General features: G+C 38.7%; 1 protein-coding gene across 3 annotated transcripts in view; it reads right to left on the bottom strand.

The window, feature by feature from the left end:
• The window catches only part of LOC126457362 (protein timeless), a 374,910-nt gene that overhangs the window by 190,542 nt on the left and 163,860 nt on the right, over positions 1-20,508 (bottom strand). For all 3 annotated transcript variants that reach the window (XM_050093600.1, XM_050093599.1, XM_050093601.1), the window contains one exon: positions 10,391-10,452. In XM_050093600.1, the coding sequence (XP_049949557.1) occupies positions 10,391-10,452 (62 nt within the window). The remainder of the gene's footprint in view (positions 1-10,390; positions 10,453-20,508) is intronic.

Below are 20,508 nucleotides of genomic sequence, written 5' to 3'. Positions count from 1 at the left end.
TGTCCTGCGTGGTTAGGTTTATGGGCTCTAGGAAGTATGTAGCAGGTAGGAGTGCACAGAGTGATAGGGGTGAGTAGAGAGATGGACTCTGGTGAGAGGTTCTGGGAAGGGCCCCCACTGAGAGAATCTCTGCTCTCATAGACCAACATCTTCAACTATTACCTGGAACCTACACACCTATATAAAAGATACCAACCATTTCGTCCACCAACTCTCCACAGTTCCTATCGCTTTACCATATGGTGTCATGGTCATCATCACTACTGATGCCACCTACCTTTACACTAACATCGCTAATGCCCATGGCCTTACCATTATTTAACACTACCTTTCCCAACACCCAACAGATTCCAAACTTACAACCTCCTTCGTAATCACCATGACCAACTATATCCTCAACCATATTACTAACCTACAAACAAATCCAAGGTATGGCTATGAGCATTCACATGGCACAATCCTGTGCCAACCTATTCATCGACCATCAGGAGGAATAGTTTCTCAACGCCCAGAATCCCACACTCCTCACCTGGTTCAGATTCACTAATGACATCTTCATGATCTGGATCAAGTGTGAGGACACCCTATCCACATTCCTCCAGAACCTCAACAACTTCTACCGCATTTGCTTCACCTGGTCCTACACAACCCAACAAGCCACCATTCTAGATGTTCACCTCCACCCCTAGATGGCTACATCAGAACCTCCATGTATATCAAACCTACTAAACACCAGCAATACCTCCACTTCAACAGCTGCCACCTGTTCCATGCCAAGAAGTCCCTTCCATACAGCCTAGCAACCCACGGTCATCGCATCTGCAGTGACGAACAGTCCCTCTCAAAATATACTGAGAGTCTCACTGAAGCCTTCACTGACTGTAATTATCCTCCCAACCATGTACAAAAACAAATCTCCCATGCATTATCTTTCCAATCTCCCACCAGCTCCAAAAGTCCTACTGTCTGGCCACTGAGGAGCATTCCCCTCGTAACTGAGTACCACCCAGGACTGGGGCAACTGAATTACATTCTCCACCAGGGTTTCGATTAAGTCTCATTGTGCCCTGAAACAAGAAATGTCCTGCCCACTATCCTTCTGACCCGTCTCACAGTGGTATTCCACCGACCACCAAACCTACACAATAGACTTGTACATCCTTACACAACCCCTGCTCCCAATCCCTTACCTCATGGCTCATACTCCTGTAATAGACCTAGATGCAAGACCTGTCCCGTACATCCTCCCACCACCCCCTACTCCAGCTCAATCACTAACATTACCTATCCAATCAAAGGCAGGACTAACTGTGAAACCAGTTATGTGGTCTACAAGCTACGTTGCAACCCCTGTGGTGTATTCTGTGCAGGCATAACAACCAACAAGCTGTCTGATCACATTAATGGCCTCCGACAAACTGTGGACAAGAAACAAGTGGATCACCCTGAACACGCTGCCGAACATAATATCCTTCATTTCAATGACTGTACCACATGGATCCTTCAACCAGCAACAGATATTCTGAATTGTGCAGGTGGGAACTTTTCCTGCAATACATCCTGCATTCCCATATCCCTCCTGGCCTCAACTTTCATTAGTCACTGTCCTCACCCATTCAGTCCCTTGCATGTTCCCATTCCAGCACTACATAGCCCTCATTCCACCACCATACCCAGTCTTTTTATTTCTCTACTTTTCTGCTAGTTCACCCTCCTTGACAAACAGGTTTCTGACTCCATTTGACCATATCAGTCTGCCTTGACGATATCAGTTGAATTGTGTTTTATTCATCTCATGACGCACATTTGCAATACATTTGGTTTGCGTACACGAGACATGTCAAAAATTTATAAAACAATTACAATTATTTTTACATTAATAAATAATAGCACTGTAATAAATAATGACACTATAAGGATAACACATTGTACCCAGTGCCAAAGATCAATGAACATCATTTTGAATTAGTAAAATTGCTTCTTCCTAGTTGGGTTCAACATTCAATGCAGTTCCAGTTATCTGGGCTTTGTACCATTTCAAGATGCCATCATTAGAAAACAGTAGTGACACTTCACTTTTACTAAAAAGGCAAAAATAAACAGTTCTTCGTATATAAAATGTGAAAAGTGAGTGATAAAGAGTGTTTTGGGTTCCAAGCACAATTAATGATTACACGAAAAGTGCACAAAAGTAAAACTTAAAATTCATCAGTAATGATTTTCTGTGGATGTGCCATGGCTGCTACATGATGAAATGACTGTTCTTGTAAGCGCAGTGGATTCAAAAAACAAAGTTATAAAGTTGCTACAAAATGACATTGAGGCATTAAAAATTGAAGTATTAACTATAAAGAAAGAATATCATAGATTAATATGAAAAAAAAAACAGTCCGGTATGTGTGAAATCCATCAAACAGAAAAACAACAATCTCACAAAATACATGTATACATACTAGCAATGACACATCCATGATGTCATGATAAACACAGCAAGCCAAAACCATGTGTATAAATATAAACAGAAGGTGGTGACAATCAGTAAAAGAAAAGACATGTCTATGCAAGGGAAAGAAAATGAGTTTCTAATAATTGGCAATCACTGCAGAAAAAAAAGCCATTCCCAACTGACATGGGAAATGCAAAACACAGAATTGCACAACTGAATTCGGAAACCAAACATAATTACAGAGATATCTTTACACATGTTGATATGAAGAATAAATTGCTAACGACACAAGAAAACTGATTCCTTTGGCAAGTGTCTATGTTGGATCGTAGATGATGATATTTAGTGGAATCATAAAAAAGAAGGTCAGTGAGAGACAAAGATAGCTCCAAAATAAATTTGCCATCAAAGAATAAGTATATTGTGGTCTGCAAAACTTAGCAGAATGTTTAGAAATGTCTGCAAAATCATTAGAAGCAAGAGAAACTAATATGGCCTGAAGGGGGTGAAAAACCAGAAGCTCTAGCTGAAATAGCAAAATACAAGCACCACACAAAAAAGGAGGTATTACAGAATATGCTCTCACCATACAAACCACAATATACAAGTCAGCAAAAGAAAAATTAGATAGAAGTATTTCACCAGATTATCAAACACATTGGAAACAGTAAGCTATAGCTGGAAGTATTCCTAAGTATAATCAGACATATTATGCACCAGTGTACAAGGACTAATTTAAAGTCACAGAGGTAATCTGACATTAAAGGACTGTATTTTATCCAGTTACTTCTGTAGACCTAAACATAAAGATGGTGAAGTTTCTCCATTTATTATAACAGGAATGCTCCGAAAGACAGCAAACAGTAAAAGTGTGAGGTTACCCACAGCTAGAGAGAAAAAAAAAAAAACTTTGAAATGACTAGTGTAGTAAAAGACAACTTTACAGTGTTTTTTGTGTACATATCACCAGGTGGCAAGATTAGCATCGTTCTGAAAAAAAAACTGCTAACATACTAAGGATGAATATGAAGAGAAACACTGTTACACATGGAGACTTCAACATAGCAAAAGGTTCAAAAACAAGACAAGGTTTTGAAGAACTGTTAATATGGTATAAGATGCAGACAACAATAATTTTGCTAAGAAGAGTGACCTCTCAAAGTCAGACAGTCATTGGTAACAAACAATGAAAATTCCAGGTTGGAATGTCAACAATATACAGATGAAAGCTCAATGCGTAACAGTCTTTTCACTGTATCTGTCTGCAGTTCAATGTGCCACCATTATTGATTACATCATTACTAACATTAACAGGTGTAATTATGAGTTATATGTAGTTCAAATAGAAATCTCCCATCATCATGGACAGCTGATCTCCATCTGCAGAAGCAATGACATACTATCAGAAACGAAAAGAACAACCAAATAAATCAGGATCATCAGTGAGTAAAATATTAACATCTTTAGAACAATATTAAGTAGACAAACCTGGAATGAAACCTTACAGGCACAGAATGTAAATGAGGAGTATGATGTATTTATTACAACAATTAAATATTATTTTAGTATAGCATTCCCCTTTAAAGAGACAAGAAAAGCTGCAAGACTGAACACAGTGGATTACCAGTGAAATATAACCAGCCACAGAAGATGAAGTGAGGAAAACTGTACAGAACTGAAGTCCAAGAAATAAGCTGGTGAGTGATGAAATACTGAACCACATAATAAAGATAGTAAGAGAGTGAATAATCACACCACTGCTGGACATAGCAAACAGCTCTTTCAGAGATGGAATTTTTCCAGAAAAACTGAAGATAAGCAAAGTGGTACCAACATACAAGAAAGAGGATAAGGATGATCCCAAAAACTACACGCCAGTTCCACTCATATCATGTTTCTCCAAAATCTTGGAAATGATTATGTACAAAAGATTAGTCACTTACCAGGACAAACATAACATTCTTGTAAAATCACAGCATGCTTTCAGAAAGGGTGTATCTAGTCAATCAGCAATTTCAGTTCTGGCAAAATACACAGGGTTTACATAATGTCGGGGAACACTTTCAATTATTTATTGCACAAAAACTAAACATTGTACAGATGTCATACATATTGCATTTAGAAGAGAAACTCTGAATTTTTTTTTACAAACATTCGATAAGCGAACCATTAGTGACCTGTCAGATGTCAATACAGTAATCGCATTCTTGCCATACCTGTCCCAGCATGGCATCATTGAATGTGGCAGTCTCTTCACGTATTCTCTCCCGGAGCTCTGCTACATCACGTGGTAGAGGCGGTACATACACCAGATCTTTAATGTGTCCCGCAGAAAAAAGTCACACGGAGTGAGATCTGGTGATTGGGGAGGCCATTTCATGAAACAGCTGTCCCCTTCTGTAGCAGGACCAATCCATCAATGCGGCAGCTCTGTGTTCAGGTACCCACGAACTTCGCAATGAAAATAGGGTGCAGCCACATCCTGCTGAAAGATGAATGGAGAGGCCAATTGCATTTGAGGCATCAGCCATTGCTGCAACAAGGCCAAGTAGGAGTATCCAGTGACAGTGCTCTCAACAAAGAAGATTGGCCCATACAGTTTTCAACGTGACATGGCACAAAAAAACATTTACCTTAGGGGAATCACACTCAAAATCAATGCATTCCTGTGGATGCTTTGTACCCCAAATTCGACAATTGTGCCTGTTCACTTTTCCATTAGTGTGAAAAGTGGCTGCATCACTAAAAATTAAGCGATCAACAATGCCATGCCCATCCTCATTCAATTATTGCAACTCCGAACAAAACTCAAAACGCTTGTCTTTGTCATCATCATTGAGCTTCTGCACTAGCTCCAATTTGGTTGGTTTCATAGACAGCTTCTGTCGCAAGACTTTCCACACTGTCATTGGAGCCATTTCGAGTTCACCTGATGCAAGATGCACTGATTTCTTTGGTCTCCTTATGGATGTCTCTCGTACGCGTTCAACATTCACTTCACTCACACTGGGACGGCCTCTTCTCTTTGCCGGGCACGAGCAACCCATCGTAACAAATTTGTTGTGCCAGTGGTAAATGGCTTCCTTGTTGGTGGCATCTTACCATACTTGGTTCTAAACATCCGTTGAACAGCTTAGCACACTTGTTTTTGTTGAACTCCAACACACAGAAAGTTCACTCCGCACTGAACTCACCATGTTTGCGACTAGCGGTGACTATCGGCAAATTACCAAACTATGCTGTGGTGGTATACATGAAAAAAAAACTTTAAGGGTTTCTCTTCAAAATGACATATGTATGATATCTGTACAATGTTTTGTTTTTGTGCAATAAATAATTGAAAGGGTTCCTGGACTTTTTGTACATCCTGTATTATACACTTCTTAGATAAAAAAGATGTTGTATCTGCAATTTTTCTGGATGTCTCCAAAGCGTTTGACACCACTGACAGTGAAATACTTGTACAAAAATTAGGAAACTATGGTGTTTAAGGGAAACCAGGAGAGTGGATACAATCATCCTTATGCAACAAGAAAGAGTATCTATCAATAGGAATCTCATAGCAATCAGAAAGCAAAGCCATCAATTATGGAGTGACACAGAATCCAGCAATGGGCCTTCGCTATTTGACCTCTCCATTAATGATATACATGTTGAAGAGAAGCAGAAAAAAATATTGAAAGCAGATGACATGACAATACAGAACAGTGACAAAAATGTGGAACAGTTTGTAAGAAGAGCATGCATTTCTGCATAGTCATAGCTCAAGGGCTCTTGAAGAATGAACTGGTTATAAACCTGTGTATGCAGCATTCATAAACAAAGAGAAGGCTGTAAACATGGATTTACATGTGGACAAAAGAATGGAACAAGTAGAATCCAACAGATTCTTAGATATTACTGTGGATAATGACCAGGAATGGAAACAGGATATTAGCTCTTCCTGTAGGGAACTCAGTTCTGACATATTCATGATGAAGCAGCTATCACAGTATGCAGATGTATGGCTTCTGTGCACAGCATACCATTCATTTTTTTAACCACATCTGCACAATGAAGTGACAATGTGAGGAAACACAAACACTCAAGAAATGAAAAGTGTTCACATTACAGAAAAAAATATATAAAACAGGGTCATTTTAAGAAGAAAGATTTCTGAAACATGCAGAAACTGCTGCAAAAATCTAGGGATCTTTAATTTTTACACCTCCATAAACTACAAATACAAAACAATAACATACATCACAAAAGATAGTGCAGAGTGGATTACTAATGTTATTGTAGACAACCACAACACACAAAGAAAGAATTATATACTACACATACTCCACAGTGACAATCCTAGAAAAAGGACCTCTGTACTTACGTATCAAATTGCTAAGAAGTCTGCCTAAAAACCTGCAGGGTAGTGTGCATAACACTAACTTTCCAAAGGAACTCAAAACTATCCAGTGGAAAAGAAATTTTACAGTGCTGAAGAGTATTTATCATATTAGATTTGTATATATTGTTATTTACCATCTGTGCCATTAGAATGTAAGCAAAATGGTCCTATATTGCATGTACATTTACTGTACACAATGCAAACCTACAGGACCAAATAAAATTTGATTCAATTCAACTGAATTCAATACCACCAATTTGCCATATTAGTGAAATAAGATTCCTGCCGCTCTTCTGTGACTGCCACCAATAATATGATTGGAAGTCTGTTGAGTGTTTTCTGGTCTACTCTTCTTTGGAGTATTACCTCAGTTTGCTGTCATCAACTTATGAAGCCATCTGTTATGGTGATATCCTTAATAAGAAGCACTTGCTAGATGTCATCTGCTACTCCTTCATTAGGTGTTAAACATTATCAGCTTTCTTAATATTCGGCTTCACTGTGATAAATAGCTTCAAAGCAATTTGTGTATAACAGTTACTTCCCAAAGCCCGATTCTTTAAAGCACTAAACTCTTGCATATAAAACAGCTTCAAACATCTGATTACTTTACAAATGAGTTAATCTGTCAAATATTTGATGGTTAATGATATAAAACCCTAATTATGCTGATTTCATTAGCTTCAAGTTATTCATCCACTGACTAATGAAAAAATCAACACTAAAATTTATTGTGTAAAACTTTTAACATAATGATTGGATTATGACAAAAACGTAAACTTAAAAGATTGATTGATAATTGTGTGAAATAATAAAAATAAAATTTTTGTTGTATCTAAAAACCACTAGACAGGCAACCTGCAATTTGGACTGGATTACTGTTTCAGATGTTTAGCAATACAGATGACTGTGTTATCTCCCTCTCTATGTTGAGCTCTGTTCTTCAGTTCTTCTTTAGCTGTGTAGACCTACCACTGATTGGCATCAAATGACTTCTTAATTCTGCCTGAAATTGTATTGGCTCTTGAGCATTTTCTCACTGTTCTTAAATCACCGAAGGGCTGTACCAATGAAGCAGATGTTGGTAAGGTACATCATATCATCCCAACCATTGTATTTAGTGATACTGTCGAATCTATTTAGCTATTAAATTATACTGTGGTCAGCATCTCCTAAAAACACTGCCGGATATGTGATGTACATCTGATTCATTGATGAATCTGTAGAGATCCAGCTGTATGATGAACTGATAAATAAAGGTGATACTGAGTCGCCTTGTTGGCCGAAAGCTCATTTTCAGACAGTTTTCTTGTTGTGCCTACCTGCGACTCAGCATCTCTGCTATATGGTGAGTAATAACTATTGTTACATTCCATCCTGAATTTTCCATTGTTGATAAATAAAGGCAGCAGTTTCCAATCAGTAAGGCTTGGGATCTAGCCTTGAGAATACTGACTGTACAACGACAGTCTGTTGGGTGATTCAATCATGCCATACCAGCTGAAGAACTGATATCACACCGTGTCGATGTGCCTCCTCCATGTCAGCAGCATCGGAACATCCATGGTGTAGACATGCTTCCTCAGCATCAGCAGCATTCTGACAACCACAAAGAGGCTGTGAATCAAGACTGGTGTCTCAGCTGCCCACTTCCTCTTCCACTTGACCAGTGGACCTGTGCCCAGGCATTGCAAGTCTGCGCTTGAGAATGGGAGGAAGGGGATATACAAGATGGCACCCAGCAGACATAATCAATTAGGACCACCTGAAGTCAGATTGCCATCATATTGCACCATCTGGACAAACATACCTGGATGAATGTCCGATATGTTTCAGAATCAAAATATACTGGCAAAGCTTAAAATCACTAACATATATTTTATTCATTGTCTTAAGCACTGCATTGGGCAATTTATACACATGCAGTACTTCACAAGTCTCTCAGGCAACTGACAACAGATCTTCTTTTCCACTGGAATCAGGAAAACCAAATGGAAAACTACATACAAAGACAGACATAATGTCTTTCTAGAAAATAACTTTAGAGAAGGATAGTGAGATGCACCAAAACACAACTCTGAAAAACTAAGAAATAAGAAGCACAATTTAATGTTGGTAAACAATACATGCTCAACAGTATCTAAATTTCTGGGAAACAAATGGAAAGAGAAAAACGGAACTTTATCAGTTACGGGAAGAAAAATTAAGTTGGATGAAAGTAACCTCTGTGAATCAATGGTGACAGTAAAAAAGTTATTCATAAAGAAGAGCTGTGTGACAGACCTGTTCCCTAGGCCTAGATGATTTTGGTGTGGGAACTAAGCTGTATAAATATTCAAATGACCACTGATGCTGGAGGTGGATGTTAATGAGTTTCTGGAGGCAAAAAAGTTGATTAGCATGGAACCTAGAAGTTATCTAGGACTCCAAAATCCACAAAGGGCAGCTATGTCATGAGAAGTGGCTGTGTACTGGAGGAGAAATGGACCAAATTTTTTTTGCTTTACAAAGAGCAGTTAGGAGTCAGCTTTCAACATCTACCAGCAAATAAGTGTATGTATGGAGACCTTTATTCATTTGCGGTTGGCAGCTGCCAAATTGTGTGGTTCTACCATCGGGCTTCGTGAGAGGTGAGTGATACAGTGTTATCAGTGCACTTTTGAATGCAGGTTTTAGCAAGGTGCTTCTAGGCAGAGAGAGAGAGAGAGAGAGAGAGAGAGAGAGAGAGAGAGAGAGAGAGAGAGCTGTTGGAGAGTATAATAATGTGCTAAAAAGGGGGCATAAATCATGGAGTGGTGTTGGAGCTGAAAACTGATAAATAACAGAAGACAATGACTACATTTTCATAATTTCCAGGATGGCTCTGAACTATCTAACATACTGTGCTTCATTTTTTCCCCTTCTGTGAAATCTGTATTGGATGGTGATTTTTTAAAACTCCCGCTATGCAATGGTAATCCATTATTGAGATGTGGAAGACAAACAAGTTATCTCAACACAGAAATGCAGCAATACTCATTAGCCTTCAAGGTCTCCCCAAAGAAGAAGATTAATAGGGGCGCACTCACTCTTGAGAAGTCTCTTGTCACTGCACAGGGGGTAATGAGAGACAGCTGGTAAGGAATGGAGGAGCAGGTAGTAACAAATCACACCACAAATGTGCCAAAGTCAAAGAAATTTACAGTGCATGCAACAGTATAACTGTGTTCCAAAGACTACTCATATCTGTTAATGGAGAAAAAATAATACATGTGCATCTATGAACATGAAGCTTTGATCATTTTATTCCTCTTGAGCTGGATATTTTACAGCTTTTCTTTTCCAACTTTCTGTGTCCTTTCTTCCATTTTCCTTCAGTTGCCAAAGACAAGCTATGATAATGAGGTTTAGATATTTAATATACATTGTCTGCTGTTGCTGATAAGCTGCTTGAATTTCATTATTCTCAGCAAGCACAACCCTTCTGTCTGTAACATTTCTAACACTATTTTTTTATTTATTCTGTATGCAAGGCAATGCACTAACACAAAAAATAATAATCATAAAAATATCAAACTTACCTTATTATGCCATCTGTTATTCTAATATCATCTTTTGCATTGATCAGAAGTGGTATAAACTCCTAAAAAACAAGAATAATAATATTTTAGCATTACATTCAACACATTTTTATTTTTGTCTTCACTGTATTAAACTCAGTGAATTCAATACATGACGGCAGTGTCATTAACTTAAATTGAGGACTAAACTATTTAAGTTATTTGAATGCATTAATATTAAAACCAATGTGTGGTGCTTGCTGCAAATTGTGGTTTATTCCCCTCATGATACATATCTGCAATGTGTATGGTTTGTCTAATGGAAAATCTCCAGCTGCCTATGAAGTGAATGTGGGCATGGTAAAACCAGCAGGCATCTAGGCCCTACAATGATTGCACAGGACCCTCAATGCCATGTGGAAAGACAACAAATGCCTTCAGGCTGGAGTAAGGGTGTTACAGTTCCTCTGCTTAAGAAAGAGAGTAGATGGAAGCCCACTAATTATAGACGAATAAGACTGATGTCACATGGGTTGAAAATTCTACAGAAGATCACAGAGCAAAGATTGAGAATAGTCATTGAACCACAACATAATTGGATAGACAAAAATCTGCTCACAAAGCACACACATAAAAGACAGCTGTAATTGGCAAGCTTTTGGAGCCAGTTGCTCCTTCTTAGGCAGAAAGGTTGAAGGGGAAGGAAGAGGGGTGAAGGAAAAGTACTGGAGAGGTCTACAAAAAGGGGTAGATTTTGGGAAAGTCACCCAGAACTGTGAGTCAAGGGAGACTTACCGCACAGGATGACAAGGAAAGACTTTATTTCCTCTTCAACCCATCTGCCTGAAAAAGGAGCCACTGACTTCGAAAGCTTGCCAATTACAACTGTCTTTTATTTTTGTGTCTGCCGCCACTTGGTGAGTAGATTTTTTATCTATCCAATTAAATTATTTTGTCAATAACTGTTTTCGTTGTTATAGAACCACAACTGAAGAGGGGTAGTATGGCTTCAGAAATAACACAAATAACACTTCAATAGTGGATCTAATTTTCTGTGCCCTCAAGGTGATGAAAAATACTGGAAGCAAGGCAAGAACCTTTTAATCATGTTCCTAAATGTAAAGAATGCATATAACAGTGTTGCAAGCAAGACTATCTGGGAGTGCTCTAGGAAAAGGAATGTACCTGAAGGACTGGTAAGAAAAATACAAATGTTGTACAAGGACTGTACTAACTGTCTACAAGTTGGAGAGGGATGATTTTTGTGGCATGAGTGAGAGTGGAGTTCAGAAATGCAGTGCACTGTTCCCACTACTGTTCACCACTTATGGATGACATAATAAAGAATATCAACAAAACTTTTGTTGACCTTAAGATAATATCTTATGCTGATAATGTCAGACCAGACTCAATAGGCAAAGTTAGTTAGATAGCTATGTGGTTGCATGTTCCATTGATCAATCGCATGGTATGGTAGCCGTTATGATGTGGAATGTGTCAAGTGCACAAGATATTGGCACAAAATGCATATACTATATTTACTGATTTATTTATTCCTATTCAAGAATTCATCTATGGTTTAGAAGGAGTTGTCAAGGAGATATGATTTCAATTTATTTTTGAAACTATTACTGCTGTCTGTCAGACATTTTATTTCATCTGGTAATTTGTCGAAAATTTTTGTAGCAGCATATTTTACCCCTTTCTGTGTCAAAGATAGGTTGAGTAAAGGATAGTGTAAGTCTTTCTTTTTTCTGGTATTATAATCATGAATGTCACTCTTGTTTTTAAACTGGTCCATGTTGTTGAGAACAAATTTCATTAGTGAGTAAATATACTGTGAGGCTGTTGTAAGAATTCCCAATCTTTTAAAAAGATGCCTACAAGATGTATGACTATTAACCCCACACATTATTCTAACCACTTTCTTTTGAGCGGTGAATACTTTTTGTCTAAACATTGTTGTCGTTGTTGTTGTGGTCTTCAGTCCTGAGACTGGTTTGATGCAGCTCTCCATGCTACTCTATCCTGTGCAAGCTTCTTCATCTCCCAGTACCTACTGCAACCTACATCCTTCTGAATCTGCTTAGTGTATTCATCTCTTGGTCTCCCTCTACGATTTTTACCCTTCATGCTGCCCTCCAATGCTAAATTTGTGATCCCTTGATGCCTCAAAACATGTCCTACCAACCGATCCCTTCTTCTAGTCAAGTTGTGCCACAAACTTCTCTTCTCCCCAATCCTATTCAATACCTCCTCATTAGTTACGTGATCTACCCACCTTATCTTCAGCATTCTTCTGTAGCACCACATTTCGAAAGCTTCTATTCTCTTCTTGTCCAAACTAGTTATCGGCCATGTTTCACTTCCATACATGGCTACACTCCATCACACAATCAAATGCTTTGGACAAGTCACAGAAAATTCTTATTGGTGACATTTTACTATTTAAAGACTCTATTATGTGGACAGTGAAATTGTATATTGCTGTCTCAGTGGAACAGCATTTTTGAAATCCAAACTGTGATTTACTAAGCATCCCATTACTGTTGAGATGGCTAACCACTCTTGAGTACATTACTTTCTCGAAGATTTTTGAAAATGCTGTAACCAAGGATACTGGCTGATAATTATTGACATCTGTGGTGTCCCCCTTTTTGTAGAGCGGCCTGACAACGGCATATTTTAACCTGTCTGGGAAAATACCTTGAGTTAATGACGCATTACATATGTGACTCGAAACATCAGCTGTAATTGCTCCACATTGTTTTAATATCTTATTAGAGATGTCATCTACTCCAACAGAACATTTATTTTTCAAAGATTTAATGACTTTACTTATTTCACAAGAGGTTGTTAGGTGAAACTTAATCTAATTTTTTTCAAAACAGACTCTTCCATGTACAGCCTGGCTTTTTCTTTTGAACTGTTCTCACCAATTTTTTCTCCTACACTTAGGAAATGGTTGTTAAATACATTAGCTGCTTGTGTACTGTTGGTTAGGATGGTCTCATTCTCCTTAATAGTAATACTACCTACCCCAGTGGTTACTTTTACTGTCTCCCTTCTAACAACATTCCATACTAATTTGATTTTATTGCCAGAGTTGTTAATTTCTTCTCTAACATACATATTTCTAGATTTCCTTCCAAATTTTCTCAGTATGTTACAATAATTTTTATAGTGTAAAACTACTTCTGGATCTTTACTAGTTCTTGCTGTCTCATAAACTTTTCTTTTTCTTTCTGAAGACACTTTAATACCTGTAGTAATCCAAGGTTTCTTTGAAAACTGCGTGGTGTTACATTTAGTCATTTTCTTTGGAAAACAATGTTCAAAAAGGGATATAAATTTATCAAGAAATAGGTTGCATTTATCATTAGCATTTGGCTCATTATATACATCTCCTCAATTAACATTTCTTAAGCTTTCTTTGAAGTGCTCTATAGACACCGCGTTAAGCAACCTTACACTTTTACTTAATGGTTTCCGAACTGTACACCCTGTTAGGTTTTGTAAGTTAATCAGTTGTGCATCATGGTCTGACAATCCATTTACCACAGGGAAAGCATATGTTTGTTTTACATCCTCTTTCTGTACAAATACATTATCTATTAGTGTGCTATTGTCTTGAGTTATACATGTAGGGAAGTTGATCACCGATTCAAAGTTATATGTTGTTAATAACACTTCTAGTTCACTTTTCCTCTCAGAATTATTTAGAAAGTTTACATTGAAATCACCACAGATTAATAACTTCTTCTTTTTGTCTGACAGACAGCATAATAGGGAGTCAAACTTTTTTATGAATAGCTCCCAGTCTCCTAATGGGGACCTGTACACTGTTGCTAATATTAATACTACATTATCTAGCTGAAGTTCACATTCACAAACCTCGAAGTGCTGATCAACACAAAATTTGCTTACTTTTACAGTTTTGCTTTTATACCATTGTTTTATGAAAATGGCAACTCCTCCTTCATCCATCCTAGATCTACAAGTGTAAGATGCTAAATTATACCCACTTATACTGACACTATCCATGCCCACAGTTACATAGTGTTCAGACAGCCAGAGTATATCAATCTCATTCTTATTTTTGAGATCATCTAAACACACTAATAGCTCATCTACTTAATTTTTTATTCCCTGATGTTTTGATGAAGTAAGTTGATACTCACCCCCCCCCCCCCTCCCCCATGAACCATGGACCTTGCCGTTGGTGGGGAGGCTTGCGTGCCTCAGCAATACAGATGGCCGTACCGTAGGTGCAACCACATTGGAGGGGTATCTGTTGAGAGGCCAGACAAACGTGTGGTTCCTGAAGAGGGGCAGCAGCCTTTTCAGTAGTTGCAGGGGCAGCAGTCTGGATGATTGACTGATCTGGCCTTGTAACATTAACCAAAACGGCCTTGCTCTGCTGGTACTGCGAACGGCTGAAAGCAAGGGGAAACTACAGCCGTAATTTTTCCCGAGGACATGCAGCTTTACTGTATGATTAAATGATGATGGCGTCCTCTTGGGTGGAATATTCCGGAGGTAAAATAGTCCCCCATTCGGATTTCCGGGCGGGGACTACTCAAGAGGACGTCGTTATCAGGAGAAAGAAAACTGGCATTCTACGGATCGGAGCGTGGAATGTCAGATCCCTTAATCAGGCAGGTAGGTTAGAAAATTTAAAAAGGGAAACGGATAGGTTAAAGTTAGATATAGTGGGAATTAGTGAAGTTCGGTGGCAGGAGGAACAAGACTTTTGGTCAGGTGATTACAGGGTTATAAACACAAAATCAAATAGGGGTAATGCAGGAGTAGGTTTAATAATGAATAAAAAAATAGGAGTGCGGGTTAGCTACTACAAACAGCATAGCGAATGCATTATTGTGGCCAAGATAGACACAAAGCCCATGCCTACTACAGTAGTACAAGTTTATATGCCAACTAGCTCTGCAGATGATGAAGAAATTGATGAAATGTATGACGAGATAAAAGAAATTATTCAAGTAGTGAAGGGAGACGAAAATTTAATAGTCATGGGTGACTGGAATTCTTCAGTAGGAAAAGGGAGAGAAGGAAATATAGTAGGTGAATATGGATTGGGGGGAAGAAATGAAAGAGGAAGCCGCCTTGTAGAATTTTGCACAGAGCATAACTTAATCATAGCTAACACTTGGTTCAAGAATCATGAAAGAAGGTTGTATACCTGGATGAATCCTGGAGATACTAAAAGGTATCAGATAGATTATATAATGGTAAGACAGAGATTTAGGAACCAGGTTTTAAATTGTAAGACATTTCCAGGGGCAGATGTGGATTCTGACCACAATCTATTGGTTATGAACTGCAGATTGAAACTGAAGAAACTGCAAAAAGGTGGGAATTTAAGGAGATGGGACCTGGATAAACTGAAAGAACGAGAGGTTGTAGAGAGTTTCAGGGAGAGCATAAGGGAACAATTGACAGGGATGGGGGAAAGAAATACAGTAGAAGAAGAATGGGTAGCTCTGAAGGATGAAGTAGTGAAGGCAGCAGAGGATCAAGTAGGTAAAAAGACGAGGGCTAGTAGGAATCCTTGGGTAACAGAAGAGATACTGAATTTAATTGATAAAAGGAGAAAATACAAAAATGTAGTAAGTGAAGCAGGCAAAAAGGAATACAAACATCTCAAAAATGAAATCGACAGGAAGTGCAAAATGCCTAAGCAGACATGGCTAGAGGACAAATGTAAGGATGTAGAGGCTTGGCTCACTAGGGGTAAGATAGATACTGCCTACAGGAAAATTAAAAAGACCTATGGAGAGAAGAGAACCACTTGTATGAATATCAAGAGCTCAGATGGCAACCCAGTTCTAAGCAAAGAAGGGAAGGCAGAAAGGTGGAAGGAGTATATAGGGGGTTTATACAAGGGCGATGTACTTGAGGACAATATTATGGAAATGGAAGAGGATGTAGATGAAGATGAAATGGGAGGTACAATACTGTGTGAAGAGTTTGACAGAGCACTGAAAGACCTGAGTCAAAATAAGGCCCTGGGAGTAGACAACATTCCATTAGAACTACTGATGGCCTTGGGAGAGCCAGTCATGACAAAACTCTACCATCTGGTGAGCAAGATGTATGAGACAGGCGAAATACCCACAGACTTCAAGAAGAATATAATAATTCCAATCCTAAAGAAAGCAGGTGTTGACAGATGTGAAAATTACCGAACTATCAGTTTAATAAGTCACAGCTGCAAAATACTAACGCGAATTCTTTACAGACGAATGGAAAAACTGGTAGAAGCGGACCTCGGAGAAGATCAGTTTGGATTCCGTAGAAATGTTGGAACACGTGAGGCAATACTAACCTTACGACTTATCTTAGAAGAAAGATTAAGAAAAGGCAAACCTATGTTTCTAGCATTTGTAGACTTAGAGAAAGCTTTTGACAACGTTAACTGGAATACTCTCTTTCAAATTCTGAAGGTGGCAGGGGTAAAATACAGGGAGCGAAAGGCTATTTACAAATTGTACAGAAACCAGATGGCAGTTATAAGAGTCGAGGGGCATGAAAGGGAAGCAGTGGTTGGGAAAGGAGTGAGACAGGGTTGTAGCCTCTCCCCGATGTTATTCAATCTGTATATTGAGCAATCAGTAAAGGAAACAAAAGAAAAATTCGGAGTAGGTATTAAAATTCATGGAGAAAAAGTAAAAACTTTGAGGTTCGCCGATGACATTGTAATTCTTTCAGAGACAGCAAAGGACTTGGAAGAGCAGTTGAACGGAATGGACAGTGTCTTGAAAGGAGGATATAAGATGAACATCAACAAAAGCAAAACGAGGATAATGGAATGTAGTCAAATTAAATCGGGTGATGTTGAGGGGATTAGATTAGGAAATGAGACACTTAAAGTAGTAAAGGAGTTTTGCTATTTAGGGAGCAAAATAACTGATGATGGTCGAAGTAGAGAGGATATAAAATGTAGACTGGCAATGGCAAGGAAATCGTTTCTGAAGGAGAGAAATTTGTTAACATCGAGTATAGATTTAAGTGTCAGGAAGTCGTTTCTGAAAGTATTTGTATGGAGTGTAGCCATGTATGGAAGTGAAACATGGACGATAACCAGTTTGGACAAGAAGAGAATAGAAGCTTTCGAAATGTGGTGCTACAGAAGAATGCTGAAGATAAGGTGGGTAGAACACGTAACTAATGAGGAGGTATTGAATAGGATTGGGGAGAAGAGAAGTTTGTGGCACAACTTGACTAGAAGAAGGGATCGGTTGCTAGGACATGTTTTAAGGCATCAAGGGATCACAAATTTAGCATTGGAGGGCAGCGTGGAGGGTAAAAATCGTAGAGGGAGACCAAGAGATCAATACACTAAGCAGATTCAGAAGGATGTAGGTTGCAGTAGGTACTGGGAGATGAAGAAGCTTGCACAGGATAGAGTAACATGGAGAGCTGCATCAAACCAGTCTCAGGACTGAAGACCACAACAACAACAAGTTGATACTGCCCTTAGCGTTACCCCTTTTTACGTGAAGTTTCTTTTATTCTATTTATCTTGATTGTCATCTGTATGGACTTCGGCTTTAACCTAAAAAATCTGTCTGCCTGGACCCATTAACCACAGGGATCACCACTTGTGTGACTGTGGACCCCCTTACAGTTTCTGCTAATAGAGAAGCTAACTTACTTTTCCCCATCCTATTCAGGTGCAGGCCATGTATAATGTATCCCCACCTACAAATAGCATTTACTGGAACAACACTTATGTGAGATTTTGCTGGTGTCTGGAGCATCCTGTTCAGCTCAGTGTTAACATGCTTTACAGCAGAGTTTACCCATCATGGGGCAGATAGACCTCCACAAACCCCACATTTGTGTGCTCAGTTTCTCCTCCTATTTTATCCAGATCACTCCTAATACTGTAGCTTGGATTCATAGCCATGCTGTTTCCTGCTCCCCCAAACTATAATTACGTGATCTTCCTTCTCAAAGTCACTGCATAGCTGACCAAGCTTTCTGTCAGCTGGCTAAGGCTAGCACTTGGTTTCACAAAACTTGTGACCTGGTACCCTGCACCTAATTTCTCCTGAAGCTGCTGGCCCACACCCCACCCATGACTGCTGCCTATAAGCAGAATTCTTTTTTTCCTATTCTGTTTTGATCCCAACTTGTCTTTTTTCTTTAAGCTAATATTCTGCTTCAACCTACTTTCAACTACATCTGGATGAGGCCCTTCGTCAACTTCAGATAGCAACCCAAACTGATTTACTAATTGAATTTCTGGAGTTTTTTCAAGTGTTTCCCTATTTCGCCCTTTGCCTGCTACCTTTTCCCAGTTCCCACTCTCTTTTTCCTCCCTTGACCTACATAATTCCAAGTTTGCATTTTCTAATTCAACCTGAAGGACACAAATTTTTGCCTCCTGTTCACCAATTTTTCTGTCCTTTCTACATAACCTACACTGCCATGGAAGAGATTCATTTTCTACCCTCATTTCCTCGCTGCTACATTCGCCCCAATCAAACCATAATTTACAGTCTACACAGAACACCCCCTCTTTCCAAATTTCTGCAGCAACCACTACATTTGTCACACATGATTTGATAGACAAACTTAACACAAAAGCAGAGAATAAGTTGTATGACCTACACAAATTAATTTGACTTTGAAGTGATAACTCTAGTCAAAAATGAAAATCTACACTCGAGCAAAATTTACGTCTAAAAAACGTAAACAAAACTAGCGATTACCAGTCTTTTATGAAATACTTCCTTTTCAATCTAAATATGGTCAGAAAAGTGAAACTTTCAATAGATAGCCTAGAGATGACGTATATACACTAGTCTAAAATGTAATATTAACTAAATTAGCTCTTGTTTCAATATTAATCACTTAACTCAGCAAGAGCTTGATATATGCATGTCTGCCTAGCTCCAGAGATCCCAGTACTAAGAATACAACATCCACATCAGTTAGATGAAGACAGTGGTGGTGGCAGTCAACAGAGAGGGGCACCCAGCAAGTGTAAAACTAGAAGATCGCCACCCAGAATATGTAGACAGCTTTCCATACCTCAAAAGTATAGTCACCAGAGGTAATTCTGTCAGACAGGAGATCACCATCAGAGTGCAAAAAGGCGCTGAATTCTACCAACAAGTGAAAACCCTGGAATGTGACAACATGGTTCCAGAAAAAGCAAAATTAGTTATGTTTGACTACTAATTTGCAGCAACACTGACCTAAGGTCTCAAAGCGTGCAGTCTCAGGAAGAGAGTTTCATCAAGTCTCCAGGCCTCAGAAATAAAATTCCTTAGACGCAACATCCAGAAGACCAAGGTTGGTAAGTTAAGGAGTGAGGAGGTGAGAAACAAAGCAAGATCTGAGACATCTCTTTTAGAGTGAATCAGCACAAACACACCATGGTGGTATTGACACATAATAAGGTTGGAGCCTATAAGAACAACCCAAATAAATTTGGAAAGAGAAGTGAATAGAAAACATCCTGCAGGAAGACCCAGAATCCATTGGATGGACATGTTCAACGATAACCTTGCTGACAGAGGAAGGAAATGAAAGATATTCTCTATAAAGGGTTATACATGGACAGGAGTAATGGGAAGACTCTTGTAAATAGTACCTGGGAAACTGGAACTGTGTAATGATAATGTACAGAAAACATGTCAAAAATTTATGCTACAGTTACAATGATACTTACACTAATAAATAACAATACAACACTGAAATGATATTTTGATGAACATACAGAGTATGTATCTATTACATACATACATAAAAACAGATGTATGTATGCATATTCGTTTCACTTTTTCTCCTAAACTACAGGACTGATTTCAACCAAATTTGGCACACTTACTTCTTATTGTCTGAGTGGAAGTATTGTTGGGGGTAAGACCCATTAAGCTGCCACAGCAGTGGGGTGAGAAGGGTTGGTAACACCTGAGATCTACAATGCCCTGCACATCAGGCATGTTTTGCAGGAATGAGCTCCAGAGGCTATGTGTGCAGATGGGCACATCTAGCCTTACATTAAACAGCTGATCAAAAATAAAAAAGCAACTTCATACCTCCCATTAAATGGATCAATTTTATCAATTACGGTGGCATCAATACAGAATTATTTCATATACTGT

This window comes from Schistocerca serialis, chromosome 2, assembly GCF_023864345.2.
Source record: "Schistocerca serialis cubense isolate TAMUIC-IGC-003099 chromosome 2, iqSchSeri2.2, whole genome shotgun sequence".
Classification (NCBI taxonomy): Eukaryota; Metazoa; Arthropoda; class Insecta; order Orthoptera; family Acrididae; genus Schistocerca; species Schistocerca serialis.
The sequence above is the reverse complement of the archived record's forward strand: the minus strand, read 5'-3'. Positions and strand labels throughout refer to the sequence as shown.